Here is a 16,594-nt window from a genome sequence, read left to right on the forward strand (position 1 = left end):
TCGTAATTTTGCGATACTACACAAATAAAACGATACTATTTAACATGTCTGAGATGATTGACCGTGAACTGGGGAGTCATGAGCGGCGTCTACACTATGCTAAAACCTGGGTTTACCGTATCTACACTGTTGCTAAAACGCGGGTTTTTAGAGGTGATTGTAAAAGACGCGGGTTTTACAGACCCGGCCAATATTGCCGAGGGTTTTGGCTTCGTGCTAAAAACCGGCGGTTTAGCTCGAGCGCCCGTAAGTGTAGACAGAAAATGACAGAAAAACCCGCGTTTTAGCTATGTATCGCCACACCCAGTACTATGATGGGTGCGGATTCACGGAAGGTGGTTTTTTGACAGTGTAGACGGCTGCACCGCCGAAAACGGCGCGTTTTCCTAAAACGAGGGTTTTAGTCTATAGTGTAGACGCCGCTTTGGCCACAAGGCTGTAAAGTTGGCGCACGCAGCTTTCTTTACTAGCAGTGTAACATTCTTTTGATCGAACTCCTGTGGTTTCTAATTAAATATCTAGCCCTCAGCAGGATCGCATGGTCCATACTCCTGATTGTTTCCAGAAGAAATTTCCCCAGTTGAAATAGATAATATAGAACCGGAATCAATATCTCAATAACATTCACGATGGCGTCCTATTTTTAGTGTCAACCTCAAATAACGCTTTTCGGTGGATAGTTGCGCTAGAATCTGCATAACGCCAACAAAAACGCATAATTTACATCAACAATTTTTTTAATTTTCTTTGTCTCCTTGCTCAGACGTGAGGCAAGTAAAGGCGACGAGCATAAATGTAAATTAATTGTGTGTAGATTGTGGAAAAACGAGAGTGACTCATTTATAAAGTGAGATGTAGAGGTAGTAGATGAAACCTCATGAGGTTTATTATTCGTTAAAAATATCATATATCACATAAAATCCCGGCACCTTCGCCTGTAGCTCGTGCGCACGCTGCCGCGGGGGTCGAATCATAGTGGCTTCTATGGTGAAACGGGCAGCGTCTACGGTTTAATTTGAAATTTCCCGGCACCTTCGCCTGTAGCTCGTGCGCACGCTGCCGCGGGGGTCGAATTACAGTGGCTTCTAGGGTAAAACGGGCAGCGTCTACGTAATCCTAGACTAATTACACCCACAACATACGACCGTCAAAAGCCAACAATTCAAAATGGCCACCACAAACCATCAGCAAAGCCATAGCTTGCCAGTCTATTACACATATATATATGAGAAATTATCAAACTGTCTCTATATGAAACTTTTAAATGTTAGTTGGGTCTTAGCACACAATTATGCCGTGATGATATCTCTAAAATTTACCATATGTTATCATATGTTCTATCTTCACTGACAATGCCTGAAGCTGACCCTATGATTATACCAAGAATAAACAAGTTGGACATGAGAAATCTGAAGTTAGGGGAGCTGGCAGCAGTGCCAATGAACATTATCAGTGCCCAAAAAATCTATACCACGTTGGACCACCACTGGAAGATAATGTAAGTCAAGCAAAGAGTGTAGCATCAGCTCTAAAATCTGATGTAGCATGGCTAAGCACAGTGATAAAAAATGATCACGCAGGGTGGTCAGAACACGTCAAGCTTGGCAGAGCAGCGTGGATTAGCTAGACTACCAACTAAATATATATTCGGGCCACTGATAGATGCACCACCTGCTCACCCAGACACTGTCTTAACTACAATGTTGAACACAGAACCATTCATCCAACAACATGGAAGCGCATTTACTCATTTGGTTGTCGTCATGTAGCTTTACAAAGTCGCCATGCAGATCAGATGGGCGCGGCCAGATAGATGGCGAAACTTGGTAAGTGCGCCCAGGAGGTATGCACTTGTCGATGTCTTTTATCGGTTGCATTGGTATGGTCATGAAAGGGTCTGGGTTGGAAGACCTCCTCAAGTCTGCTCTCCGTGGTGTGAACAATATGTTGAACGAAAAAGCATGGCCTAAAGCCATGAGGGGGTTACGTATGGTAGTATACGTATGCTCACTTACAGGCTATGGTTTGGAAGACTGCCAAAGAACAAAGTCCACCAAACGTAGATATTTCAAACTATGGTTGGAAACTTCTTGAAGGCAAACCTCATCCCACTTTTGGAAATGCAACAGTTGCACCTCCAGAACTCATAACGGTCGTTGCTTGCAGTTGTGCCTCAAACAAGCCATGCCATACTGGAAAGTGCAGTTGTAAGGATATTGGATTGTCTTGCACATCATTCTGTAAATGTGAGGCTGATAACAGGTCTCACAATGAACACACTGCTAGACATGTTTCTAGTGATCAATCTGAGATGCATATTGACAGTGATAGTAGAAAGTTCAGGTAAACTTTCTATATCAGAAGATTCACACCTGAATTGAAGGTGAGATCTGTGTAAATGTATAAATGATATCTGATGTATAATGTATTAATATTAGAACATATTGTGAATTTTAGAGATATAATCACTACATAATTGTGTGCTAAGACCCAACTAACATTTAAAAGTTTCATATACAGACAATTTGAAATAGACATGTGTAATAGACCGGCAATCTATGGCTTCGCTGGTTTGTGGTGGCCATTTTAAATTCTTGGCTTCTGATGGTCGTATGTTGTGGTGTAATTAGTCTAGGATTGTGCATGCTTGTTTAATGAGCAAAGCAATACCAAATGTTTGAGGATTGACCGAATATTACAGAAGTTATTGCATGTTTAGCATGCCTACCCCCTTAATTTATACGCACTCAAATGGGAAAATATACGATCTGTATTTTTTAATATACGACCCGATTGCAACGTTCAGTCATTTGGCAACCTGACTACTGTGGTTGACACTAATTACATTCTGCAAATTGCCCAGTCGCAAATCAAAAACATCACTTCAGAACAACAACCTGACATACGTTGAATAAACGTTGTGTACCTATACGACGCGCCAATACTGTCGAGCCACGATTGGTTGTACGTTTACACAACTCGCCATTTTCGATAAAATCCGGCATCCCGGACTGCCACTTCTAACCACGGCCACACACGCAACGCCTGCGTGGCTTCGCCCCAGTTAATCACGCAGCAAACCTGATGGCGTAGGATGTACGTGACTCAGACCGCCCCCGGGCTTCCAGCGTGCTGATGAACGGACGGAAACTCTATGGAATCGTCCAGGTGTAGATCATTAGAGACGTCACGAGTTAACGGAGCACCAATAGCAGTTTCTTCGTCGACGGCTCTCTCCAGCTGTGTGCCTGCGCGCGGAACGGTCAGAGATGGAAAACAAGTCTGCTGTTAGTCTGTTACTCTGTATCCGCGTGAAGAGACGCGATTCACCGAATCCCGTAGAAAATAATAGTGAACGTTACTACTATGATCGAGATTCATGTCTCTGATCGTAGGTGGGTTTATTCTGGAAGTAATATACGCGAGTAGACCGAAACTACGAGAGTATAGAAATACTGCCCATAGCGAGGGCTATCGGTGCACAACAAGGTCGGCGTAATAGCGTATTCTAGTGTATTGTACGGCTACAGAGAGACAATTTTGTTTACATAAATCTAATATCACAATGAAGACACGTTATCAATAGCTGGTTATTCTGGCGTCACGTTAGTGTACTATTATTGTCTTTCATCTTTGGGCTCACGTAGGCCAGGCCGGCTTAATTGACTTAATTGGCCGCTAACTTCTACGCCATAGTTATAGGCCTACATCGTTCAAGTCAGGTCAGGTCGGCCAGGTCGATCTGCTACTAGTAACATGTAACCCAGTATTACCTGCCGCATGGTGGCTAAGGGATTGGCGCTCACAGATCCACTATAGCCATCGACAAGATTATGATGAGTACACAATGCAAAAGCACCAGGGTTAAAGCCCCTGATTCTTCGTCCATGTCTAATTTGCCAACGTTGGTTTCTGCCAACACGCATGACGGGTTGGTCCTCAAGCCTCTGGGACGGTCTAAGCCTGATAGTGACAATGGAGAGATGGACAGATTCGTTCGTCGCAAGTTACCTGTCATCATTAGTACTTTCAACACCCAGACGCTAAGATCTACTGCAAAGAAAGAAGAACTAGCGCATGAAGCACAACACTACAGCATTGACATTATCTGCCTGCAGGAACACCGCATTGAACACACCGATACGCTACTACAAGAGACTTCTACCAGTGGTTATACTTTAGTAACTTCTTCACCATGGAGGAACTCGCGGAAAATTGGTGGAGTAGGCTTCCTTATTTCGCCAAGAGCCCTGAAATCCTGTTACTCCATTGTATAATGATAATAATATCCTGTAAGCCATAATGAGCGTGCAATCAAGATAACTCTGCACGGCAACCCACTGACAACTGTACTGTGCTGTTATAGCCCACACAATGAATACCCAGAAGAGGATTTTGTTAAATTCCACCAGGAACTTTCAACCATAGTCTACGAAATTCCAGCTCACAATATACTAATCTTAGGTGGGGATCTCAATGAGTCAATGCCCAACTAGGGTCTTCATGCGCTCTATTCACATGTACAGACGAAACCAATAAAAATGGGAGGCGCATGAAAGATTTTATGGAGCAACACAACCTTGTTGCCACCAACACAAGGTTTCAGAACCCCAAGAGTAAGCGTTGGACACATCGCCATCCAAATGGTCAGCTTGTTCAGCTAGATCACATCCTGGTAAGAAAGAAGCAGTTCATAACAGATTCTGCACCCTGCGTGAGGAACTCGAAGATCAAAACAATATCAGCTGTGTATGATGCTTTGATCACTGCCAACAAGGAGACTGCTCTTGAAATGCTTCCCAAGAAAAGAAAGAATGATGTCGCAATAGCCACCAGCGGCAAAGTCAATACAGCCAGAGAAACCTTGAAGAAAGCTTCAATGAAGCACAAAGCTAGACGCACCAGAAATACTCGCAGGGTCCTTGAATCTGCTAAGGCTGATTTTGGTCAAGCTTACACCGAAGTCTTGGACGCCAATGTGAAGTCCAAGACTGGCGAGCTTAACAATTTACACCAAGAAAATATACATGCAGCAGCTTGGCAGGTCCTGAGAGAGATCACCAATCAGAAGTCTTCTTCAGTAATCCGTATCAAAGGCAACACTATGGAGGAACGACTAGATTGCTGGTTTAAACATTTTAGCAGTCTTCTAGGCAGACCTGAGCACAATGCCAGTACTGACGATCCTTTCTTCAATCACAAAGTTGCAGACATTCTCCCCATTAAGACCGGTTTGTTCTCCATAGAAGAACTCCAGAAATGCATGAGAAAACTCAAACGATCCAAGACACCTGGCCCCGACAACATTCCAGCCGTCGTCTGGAAGAGTCCATTCTCTCATCAACAGCCGCTAGACCTCTGCAATAAAACCTATAGAGGCAACAAACCAGAGACCTTCTCCAAACCTGCTATCATCCCTCTGCATAAAAAAGGTGACCTCTCTCTCTTCCATCTAATTACAGAGGTATAACACATAACCTCTAGCTTCAAAGATCTACAATTCTATGCTGCTTAACAGGATTACCCCTCATCTCAATCCTATTCTCCGCCGCAACCAGAACGGTTTCCGGAAAGGCAGAGCTACAACACCTCAGATTCTCGCCCTAAGGAGGATCATTGAAGAACTAAAGATCTCTAAGCAGAAAGCAAGCATAGTATTTGTGGATTTCTCCAAGGCCTTTGACAGCGTCAACAGGAAGGTCATGCTTCATATTCTTCTGAATTATGGCATTCCAGAAGAAACAGTGCAAGCAATTGTCATAATATACAACAACCCCTCTAGTTTTGTTCAAAGTATGGATGGTCCAACCAAAGAATTTCTCACAACAGCAGGCATCCTCGAAGGGGACACCCTTGCTCCTTATCTCTTTGTCATAGTTGTGGATTACATTCTCAGACAGTCAGTAGAGACCATGAAAGAGAAAGGAATTTACATGAAGTCATGAAGATCAAGTCGTGACAGAGATAGGAATCTCACAGGCCTTGACTATGCAGATGACATCGTCCTAACAGCGACACTTTTGAAGGATGCTCAAGACCTGCTAACTTGTCTCGAGGATGCTTCAGCAAAGGTCGGTCTGTTTCTTAATGCCAAGAAAACAGAATACATGACAGTAAATAAGAATGCTGATCATCTACTAATCTTTTCCAACGATGGATCACAGCTAAATGAAGGTAAAGACTTTAAATATCTAGGGCCCTATCAGTATGTAGCTGACTCCAAGAAGGACTTCATGGCACGCAAAAGTCAAGCCTGGAATGCAAGTAATAGGCTGCCGCACATCTGACAGTCTAACATTCCAAGATCTACCAAATTTGCATTCTTTAGAGCTTGCGTAGAGAACATACTCTTATATGGATCAGAGACGTGGACCATGGAGAAGGCCCTGCAGGACCGGCTTGATGGCACATATACTCGGCTTCTTATGAGAGTTCAGAACATCAGCTAGAGGGAACACAAAACAAAAGCAGAGATCTATGGAGACATACCACCCATTTCTACCATTCTAGCTCGTCGCAGAACACGTTTTGCCGATCACTGTTTTCGTGCCAAAGACCAAAATTATATCTGATGTGATCTGCTTGAGACTGCCTAGCCAAACCAGAGGAAGAAGGCCACTGAACTACATTGACTGCATTGCAAAGGATATCCAGCATGACATAGCGGGCATGCAGACACTGATGATAGACAAAGATTCATGGCGTGGCACTCTGAACTCCGCTGAGTAGTAGTAGTAGGATACATCGTATCTGCGGCTACCGGCTCTATCTTATTTGGAGACTACATCACCCATCTACAACCTCTACATCTCTACTACTTCGGCATCTCTCATACCTGCGGCATCTCACAAGATGATTGCTGAGGCTTCATACAGTTCTTCGAAATACAACATTATTATCATTTTATCAAAATTTATTTTAAATCCACAGAATTCGATCAGTCGAGTAGAAATCTAAAAACTACAACATTACGTCGAAATAAGTGGTTTACTATATCTTGCCAGGTAGGCCGTAAAACACGTATTTGGAGATGACAATACAAAATTGAGTTTAATTCAAAGAAGAAATATCAGCTAAAAAATATCTACGAAATTACACAACTCACGAGTGTCAGTGATTGGTCTGAAACACGTATCACCGTGAATACGCGGACAAATCACGTCACTGATATATAATGAGGATATATTCCTTATATTATATATAAAGCAGCAAATGATTATTACTACTATTATTATTATTATTATTATTATTCTATCTAAAGTGGATCACGGCATTAGCCGGTGGCTTCTGGGTTGGCCGTGTCCCAACCTAGGACATAGGGATTCAATCCAGAATTTTTCGCAGGATGTGTGCTGTTCCCAGTAGTGTGATTATTATTATTATTATTATTATTATTATTATTATTATTATTATTGTCATTATCATTATCATCATGATTATTTCTCTTGTTGCATTTTCTTCTTCTGACGGATTTCAATTAGTATACCTTGGTTCTTATTTTCCGATTTTCGTGCTCCTTCCCCGTTTTGTATCCAGCGCCCCTTGTGTTATTAGCAAGGTTGACAGTTGCTTATTATGTAGTACGGTGTTTTAGCTAAGAGGAGAGAGAGGGGGGAATTTGGCACATTAACCATGAAATTGTTCAGGGACGGCCGGCGATGAGCCCAGAAGACATTAGCTGCATACTTAAGAGTAGACATAAATTAACGCGGACAGAAGGCATTTCAAAATGGTACAAACACAATAACTTCAACAAGAATGCAACTGAGGTTATCAATTACAGCCATCATTAAGGGGGTACCATCGGACGGTAGTCGCGACCGGTCGTTGTACCCACGACCTGCGACACAAACGAGTAAACAGGTCGGACGATGATGCGGACGGATAAAAGACAAGGGTTTTGGGGACAACGGGAGAGACGTCGGCTACATCTGACTGGTATGTGTACACTGTTTTTATCCGTGTTTATAATAAAACTATAGTTGTCACCGTTTATACCACTGTTACGTTCTACTGTCTACGAACCACAAGTTCTACTCTACAATTACATTCACTTACTTTTCCAAAAAATTTCACCATTTCGTGAGGCTACGACTGCACATAAAATCATCAAAATCTAAAGGTCACGATGCTGGCGATCCGTAGAATAGACCGATTCACAGCGTCACAACATAGGGCAGAGCATCACTACGTCACTACAAACAAGGATAGATGCTGTAGTCACCTCAACCTGTAAAAATCATCCCAACCCACGTCCTGCCCAATGCCACCCTCTCGCAAACCCTCGTGTGCCTCTACCTCAGCAGCAAAGGACAGAAAGATGCGATATGATATGACTACTAGGCACTTTAATTTAATTAATTTTTTTTTTTTTTAGGGTTAGGGTTAGGGTTTAGGTTAGGTTTAGGGTTTAGGTTAGGGTTAGGGTTAGGGTTTTTTCTTCTTTTTAAGTGCCTAGTAGTCATATCCTAAGTGCCTAGTAGTCATATCATATCGCATCTAACTGCCGGGTGCACCTCAGCACTCTGCTTCCTCCCGCACGAGCGCGATGTGTAGCACGTGGTTGCCGTGTTCTAGCTTGTCTACCCCACCCGTGTATGCGTGTAATTAGTACGTCTGAATGTAAATAAATGTAGGTATAAGTAGCGTTGGCGTGTTACTATAACTAGTTTGATTGCTTCTGTGCACGCGTGCAACTCATCAATGCAATTTACTCAATACAAAATCCAACAATCTGTTTTGTTTGTTTACGATTAAACTATTCCATCACATACGACAGTATTCACTGCAATACCATCAAGTTTCACATATATGCGGCCATGCGGCGCATATATTGCGGCCGTGCTTTCATATAATCCTACTGATTGGCGTATTGACATAGTATCCTTTGCGCAGTAAAAACAATGGAGCATATTATGTACACGATAGAAAACCATTACGCTCTCCGACAAAATCACAATACCAGTCAACAGGCGTTAGACAGTGGATATGGAAGCAAATAAAGCAGCGAATGCCATACTTAATTGTCACTTTTTCACTTTTTCTCAACCTGCTGCTGCAGCTGCACGGATCAACTCTTCATTAATCTCTATTATATTATCTAATTTCATATAATAGAGATTACACATTTATATTATATATGATAGACGTCATTACAGGGATCTACCGTTTACTACGGAAAATAGACACTATGTTAATAATATTATGGCAACCTGGCAAAAACGGTTCCTAGTGTTTTCGGACTCGTTGAGGAGCCTTACCCTAATGCCAATAACATCTAATTCATGAGAAAATTATATTGCACCTAGCAAAAGCACTAGCGGAAATCTCTCATCTGTCCGTGATGGCGTAGACACTAGCAACTATCGAGTGGCATGGGTGGTGACGATACCCTCCCGCTAGTTAGTGCCGCACACGTGATAACAGTTTCCAATGATATGTCTCTAAAACGACCAGCTGCCGTTAATTTTGCTTAATCTAAGGATTCCAATACGAGACTTGACTCAGACGCACTACGCAGTTGGAGCATAAACAATTACAATGATGAAGCCATAAAATAGGCATACACGTCACCCACACACTAACGCCAACCGCCTGCATCATTAGGTCGGCTAATCACCATCTAGTTTAACAAAAATATAGCCTTCAAAAATATTACCAAGTGGTAGCATTATGAGTAATACATATAAAGTTTTGAGTTAATGGCAGATCTGGAATTCAGTGTGAGTGACCATTGCGTTCTTACTTAGAGCATCATGGATTATATAGTATACAGTCACAACAGAAGTGGCCCCACACCATTAACAAAATCACGTGTTACTATCTTCCTCAAAACGTATTATGAAAATATTTCACATTAAAAAGCACGAATAAGACCTTTCCTAGACGTTCCTAGAGTAGCAGACTACATAAGGTGATCTACGAGGTTTTTTCTGACCTACACGTCATGAACATTGCATCCTCGTCGTGGCTACGCAAATGATAAATGACTAGCAAGCATCCCAGATGCAATCCAACGCAGTATAAATATTATGATTATTACAGGACAAATTTCTCTGTTCGCGGTGATCGCTATGTTCTGTTTGGCCTACTTGTTAGCGAGGTTGACTGTGTGCTTTACAGCAGACATATCAGGAAGAGTAGCGGTTCCAGTTGGAAATGGGTCTGGCTAATATGGTACGTGCACCATTTTCCAGTGACTGCCGCTGACGTTGAAGATGGCTACTGATTCATTTGTAGTACTGTAGTGCGATGCAGTACAAGTATTTTCCTTGGGCTTGGTGTAACCAAAATGAAAGTCTGGACGAAAACTAATTGGGGGGGGGGGGGTTCTAAAAATAATATTTACCAAAACCACCACACTGTTATATTTGAAAATGGATAGCAGATAGATGGAAAAGGAATGGATAGATTGGCAAATAGGAATTAGAATGCCACAGTTAGACATTTCCAAGCCGAGGTCATGCAGTTCAACTGGCCTTCACACCAAGACTGGTATAGTGACACCGAATTATCATATAAGATAAAAATTGCAAGTGATAATAATCACATCAATAATTGCCACCTATATATTTCACGTTTTCCGATAACATATCGTCAATGCCATTTAACAAGATTCACTTACTCAACTGATTACAATCTCTTGTTATTAGACAATGAAACACAAGTTTTAGGCAGTTAATGTGGCGCCTGCCACACGATGATAACCCGCCTGCTAATTGCAACTGACTATACGAACTGAAGGTAATAAGGAGCAGAGACTTATCTGCAGTTTAAAACTCTTTCTACTTTATAAATCAACGCCTTTGCAATGTTCCATCTGCTCTTCTGCCATCATGCATCACTAGGGGAAGCTACTGTCAACTGAACCTATTGGAGTGGTGATGGGCGACTTGTCTGAAGAAAAAGAAAAAAATAGCAGCTTCTAAGTGAGACGCTACAGACAACAGCTGTCAAAACAGTGCGAAAACAATTCGAAATACAAAGCGAGGTGCAAGTAGGGAAGAAAGTGGCTATCCATCAATAGAACGACTATATTTGCCATTGCCTGTCAATGGATGTTTTAGGCCATGCGACAAACAATGCTACAATTTAGATAGAAGTATATAATGTTCAGCATATTATATAATAAATTAATCAATATATTTTTGCATTGATAATTTTGAAACAAATTCTCACTAATTTTGTTGTAGTAGTCGTTCAATTGTTGGATGCAATGTTGTGAGGAAACAATATAGATAGCAGAAATAAGCTTACTACACTAAATTAGTCAATTATTTAATTAGTAAACATAGTAATTAGCCGAGCGACAGACTGAATGTGGAATTTTACCGTAAATATGAGCCATTCCATAAAACATTTGTTGCCAGTAAGTGTGCACGCCGGATAAGAAACAGTAAGAAAATATCTAGTTTTTGTATATTCACAATAAGGCGAGCATGCATGAGCTTCCAAATGAGAGTGGCTGTATTCTTAGTGCACGAGCAGCCAAACAAATCTGGTCATTGCTTCCACTGCTATCAGAACCCAACTTGACCATGCCATGATGTACCACCATACCCAGTTGAGCTCCCTACGCAGCAACTCCCAGAAAAGCTTACGCAGCAGTAAACCAACATGTGTAGTGATGAAACAGCTGAGGATAACTATATCAAGAAGTAGTGTCACGTGATAGTGTCCAAAGCTGCCCGTGGTAGAGAGGGTGTATATATATTTTCAGTGACGTGGCCGTAGCACGTAGGGGTAACGATGGTGCAGCTCTATTTCTCATCACCAGAGGTAGCAACAGTGTACACGTAACTGCACCCCTTCTAAATGTCATAACAATATGACTGCATTCTTGCTGCTCACATTGTAACTAATTGCATTCCTTATCAAGAGAAGTCATAATTATATACATATTTTCCATGCCCCAAACGTTAAATGTAATTTCTTCTTCCTTCTTCTTAATAATATTGTTCATCCCTCCGGATCGAGGTAACATAAATGCACACGTGTTTCTTTCGTTCCTGTCGTAGTGATTGGCATTCCCCTGCCGTATGAAGGATGAATTACGAAAATTCATGAAACGCATGTAAAACTGGAATACGAAACATTTCGTGCAGAACGAGTAAGTTTTTGTAAAAATTATGTACTGACTCTGTTCTGAAATTATGTCGCTGTCAATACACGTTAGAAAGTCTAACGGTATAGTCTATAGACATGCATTGCCAGCTGCCGACCCTTTGGAATTGCTAGCTTTCATATCGCCAGTACGCAACTCACCACGCTGATTGAGGGTACCATTGTATATACGGCACACACAATACAAGTACATTGTAGACGGGGCATCTGCGCTCCCCCTTACTACTTTCTGGTGTTTCAACCAACAGTTCTGCCGAGTTAAATTCGAGTCTTTTGCATATCTATTCATAGTTAACTCGGGGATTTTAAAATGGCATGTCGTTTATGGACGGATGGGGGGGGGGAGCCTGAAACAGGGTTGTACATACCGATTAGAGTCAATTAAGTGTGTCAAAAGCGGCACCAATACACAGGTAAACTTTAGAATTAGTGAAGAGATGTATACATAAAGCTGTGTGAAAGCACAGCACGGATGTGTTGGGATTGTCACAATCAACACAGCTGGAAATTAAAGCATGTTGATTAGCCTAACGCATGTCACAGGATTTTTTTAGATGTCACAAATTAGCTTGAACTTTGCAGCCATGTTGCACCCAAAGTACATTAAAGGACTGGGAAGAACCTTGCTATTATAGTGTACTTCAGCGAGAATTCAACGGGCAAATTCAGCATAGTCAACGACCTTCAAATTAGTGAGAACAATATCTGTTAGCATGAATACAAATGTGCTGGCAGATTATCAGTGCTGGGGGAATTTTGGCATAAACCATTGGACATTATAGAAGAAAACAAAATGCCACAGCACATCATTGCATTCTACAATCAATCATTGCATCAGCATCAAAAGCAGCAGCGCAGAGGATCAACATCAACACCAGCTGGAGGACATCGAACAAGTTTAATCTTAGTAACATCGTCGAGGGATTCAAGACCATTTAGCCCGGCAGATATGTGCAATATTTGAGGAAATTGTGATTTTTATGATACAAGCATGAGCTTTGGCACACTGTTAGAGCATGCCCTAAGGAAGATTTTTGGCTATAGGGCCATCGCATATTTGTCCCATGGCAACAATGGCGGCCATTTTCCAAGATGGCCACCATTCAAATCCATTATCCTTCATTTTCAGTTAATATTCAACATAGAAACATAATCTTGGTGTCTAAACCAACATTATCGGGGTCAAGGAACACATTGCAATCATAATCATTATCGATCGGAGGCCGCCATCTTGAATTTCAAAATGGCCGCTATTCAAATTCATTATCATTTAATATTTCAGCTAATATTCAACATAGAAACATGATCTTGGTGTCTAAACCAACATTATCGGGGTCAAGGAACACATTGCAATCAAAATCATTATCGGTCCGAGGCCGCCATCTTGGATTTCAAAATGGCCGCTATTCAAATCCATTATCATTTAATATTTCAGCAAATATTCAACATAGAAACATGATGTTTGTGTCTAAACCAACATTATCGGGGTCAAGGAACACGTTGCAATCAAAATCATTATCGGTCAGAGGCCGCCATCTTGAATTTCAAAATGGCCGCTATTCAAATCCATTATCCATTACCGATAACTTCCTATAAATTAATGTCGTTCAAACGTTCCTCTGCAACACACAAATACACCGCACGCACGCAGCTGTGCAAAAACAACTAGCATATAGAGACAATATAGAACTATAGAACAATAGGAATATAGAATATAGAATATAATTTAAAAACAACTCTATATTATAGTTGTTTGAGCACAGCGGTGGTGGCAGCTGACATACATTCCTGGTGTTTTCTGCTTATGGTACGTGGTGCTAGAGCTAATACATACTGTTCTCAAGTAGCATAGTGAATTGAGGGACAATGGCGAAACTATTCAAGGTGGTGGACCATAATGAGCCTGGAACATCAGGCACAAAGTGCCTGACCACAGACTGGAACAAATGTGTTCTGTGTCAGGAAGGCAGAGATGAGATGGCTGAAATTCCATTTTTTTCTAATTCAGCAGCGTGCCACAGGTTGGCGCAGGATAAACAAGAAATAGCGAGGCATCTTGTAGCCTTCGACAAGATTCAGTTGCTTGCCAACAAACTAAAACTGGTCGCAACTGGATGAGGGGTCAGGGCATCGAGGCAGCATTCTGCGGATCACATAAAGCCGAATGCACACTCCTTGCAGATGCAGTATAAATAAAACTAACGAACTTCCAGAGGGCTGAAAAGAGGAAAATGTGCCCACGAAGATGAATCAGACCACCAGCAAGTTCACTACCGCCAGAGCAATGCGAACATGAACATTTTTCATCCAGATATATGCTTCTTCTGTGGCAAACCTGCAACTTGACATTCGTGTGAGGCCATGTGTGGCCCAAAATTAAGATGGACAAACCACTCACTAGCAACTCAGGTTGCTGGAACTTATTTTTGGACGAGGAGCCTAGTAACACGCCTAAATGAGGCCCTCTCTATAATAAAACAAGGAAACGAAATAAAAAAGAATTGTAACGATGTTAACCATGGCAGAATTGGCATTCGGCTGGACTTTCACCTATATAGGAGAAGTCGCATGACAATCTGTGCACAGTATTCAAAGCTAACAGCCTGGTGATCTGTATAGTAGGCTGGATCAACTGGGCACGTTGCCATTGAGGGCGTGTACATTCACAACTCAAAACAGGATACTGAGTTACGTCCAAGACATGGAGCTCCAGCAAGTCGTGGATGTGATTCTCGTAGCAATGAGATATTGTGCTGCATTGGGAAAGCATGGTGGCGCGATGCTGACAATGCAGTTCTTCTGGGCAGTGCTCTAAAAGTTAGGAAGACTTCAAGATGAAGCAAGACTTCGTGCTCATTTGAGTCCATTGCAGGAGAGTCAAGTGCCGATTCACTCTTGCATGTTTATGGTTGATGCCCAAACTACAACCCAGTCTCATCGTGTTTACGCTCAACCACCTCCCTCTCTCACCAGCTACTAAAGTACAACATTTGGTAGCCAGAGAGATCGCCACCCACAAATAGACCCACGAATTGGCAGCAGACCGGGAGACACATTGCCCATATAGGCAATATCCACACGAAGACCGCAAACGCGCCCTTGTGGAACCCTCTTTGACCTGGGTCTGTGCATTCGTATGATCGGTGCTGGACATCTCACAAAAGTGACAACAAGATCGTCACATTATGAATGGAAAAAGCTGTCTGCCTCCACTCCAAGGTCTGTTTACGAACTGCCGCAATGGACAATTTGACCAAATCCAGTTCTACTATGCATACGACTCGTTCCATGGAATGGATCTCCCTCTTCAACACCCCCGAAGAGCTTGTCAACTTGTGTTCAGCGGAAATGTTGCTACCAATCAGACCACACTCAGAGAAGTCCAAAGAAAGCCAGCTCAACTGCCAGACACGTACCCAATGTCCCCTGTTCTATGGCTCAGAAGGATCCTCCTGTACCAAAGGTGAGGACCAAGCATACCTGTCTCTGATTCCCTGAGCCATGCAGAAAGAGTAGGTTATGTTCGACTTTACCAGCGATTAGCAATGCTGTGCATACCACAGATGATTACTATCACCTAATGAACTACTACTACCCCTCTAAGAATTAATGCGGAATCACTCTGCACTTGTTGATTCCACAGCGTGGCTCGAGCAGATGAAGAAGTGCTGGCACACTGTCACCACCGTTCAAGAGGAGAAACGTCGGGGCTGCCACCACCGCCTTCAACACCAAATCAGACAGAGAGCAGTGTCGCGTCGACTCTTAACTTCCCTCTTCTACGACCAGGCCAATCTGCGCCAATGATTGCCATGCATTGATGTTGTGAAGCAGGCAATGGAGATTCGTAATCCTGCCAGGTACCATCATCACTGTGGATTCAACCTGGTACCACGTGGCAAAACACATGCAGGGAGTTGGCCAGCGACCAAGGACACAAAGATAACTTTTATGTGATGTTTGGTGGGCTACATCGAGATGGCAGCACTCAAGATACTTGGTGACCTCCTGGAGGGAAGCGGGTGGAGAAGCGGGAGCTCTTGTGCAAGCTGGAAGTTGCTACTCCTGGGACAGCAAGATTCCTTCTGAAGCCTCCATGTGACACGACACACGGACGCGCTCATCAAGCTCACAGTACGCCTCATATCTCCTCTACAGAAGGCCTACAACTGAGTCGCAATTGACATGGACGACGGGAAAGAGGTCTGATGTCCTGAAGACTGTGCACTAAAGAGTTGTGTTCCATGATCCCAGTCCACTTCTGGGTCCATCACCCTGCTGCTGAGATGAGGTGAGTCATTCTATGTGCGATCAATAAGGAGCCGCGACCAAGATGTGTTGGTTCCTTCGCCTATGGGACACAGCCTGACTATGCCAGATCGGCATCAGTCACTTGCGTGACAGAATTAACTGAGAGATCCACCTGATGTCCCGCTAGGTGCTGAAAGGCAACTTGCTGTAAAAGACGACC

General features: G+C 42.6%; 2 protein-coding genes across 5 annotated transcripts in view; one reads left to right on the plus strand and one right to left on the minus strand.

Annotated features, from left to right (window-relative positions):
* The window catches only part of LOC106804897 (pleckstrin homology domain-containing family M member 2-like), a 39,141-nt gene extending 37,639 nt beyond the window's left edge, over positions 1 to 1,502 (plus strand). Inside the window, exons 10-11 of the mRNA XM_014806286.1 lie at positions 344 to 349; positions 1,435 to 1,502. Of these exons, the coding sequence (XP_014661772.1) occupies positions 344 to 349; positions 1,435 to 1,502 (74 nt within the window). The remainder of the gene's footprint in view (positions 1 to 343; positions 350 to 1,434) is intronic.
* The window catches only part of LOC106804908 (WD repeat domain phosphoinositide-interacting protein 2-like), a gene marked incomplete at its 5' end in the record, with an annotated part of 57,017 nt that overhangs the window by 9,082 nt on the left and 31,341 nt on the right, over positions 1 to 16,594 (minus strand). For 2 of the 4 annotated variants that reach the window (XM_014806306.1, XM_014806305.1), the window contains 1 exon segment: positions 930 to 3,248. In XM_014806306.1, coding sequence (XP_014661792.1) covers positions 3,106 to 3,248 — 143 coding nt within the window. 4 annotated transcript variants of the gene reach the window in all.

The sequence above is a fragment of the Priapulus caudatus genome, unplaced genomic scaffold, assembly GCF_000485595.1.
Source record: "Priapulus caudatus unplaced genomic scaffold, Priapulus_caudatus-5.0.1 Scaffold92, whole genome shotgun sequence".
Lineage (NCBI taxonomy): Eukaryota > Metazoa > Priapulida > Priapulimorpha > Priapulimorphida > Priapulidae > Priapulus > Priapulus caudatus.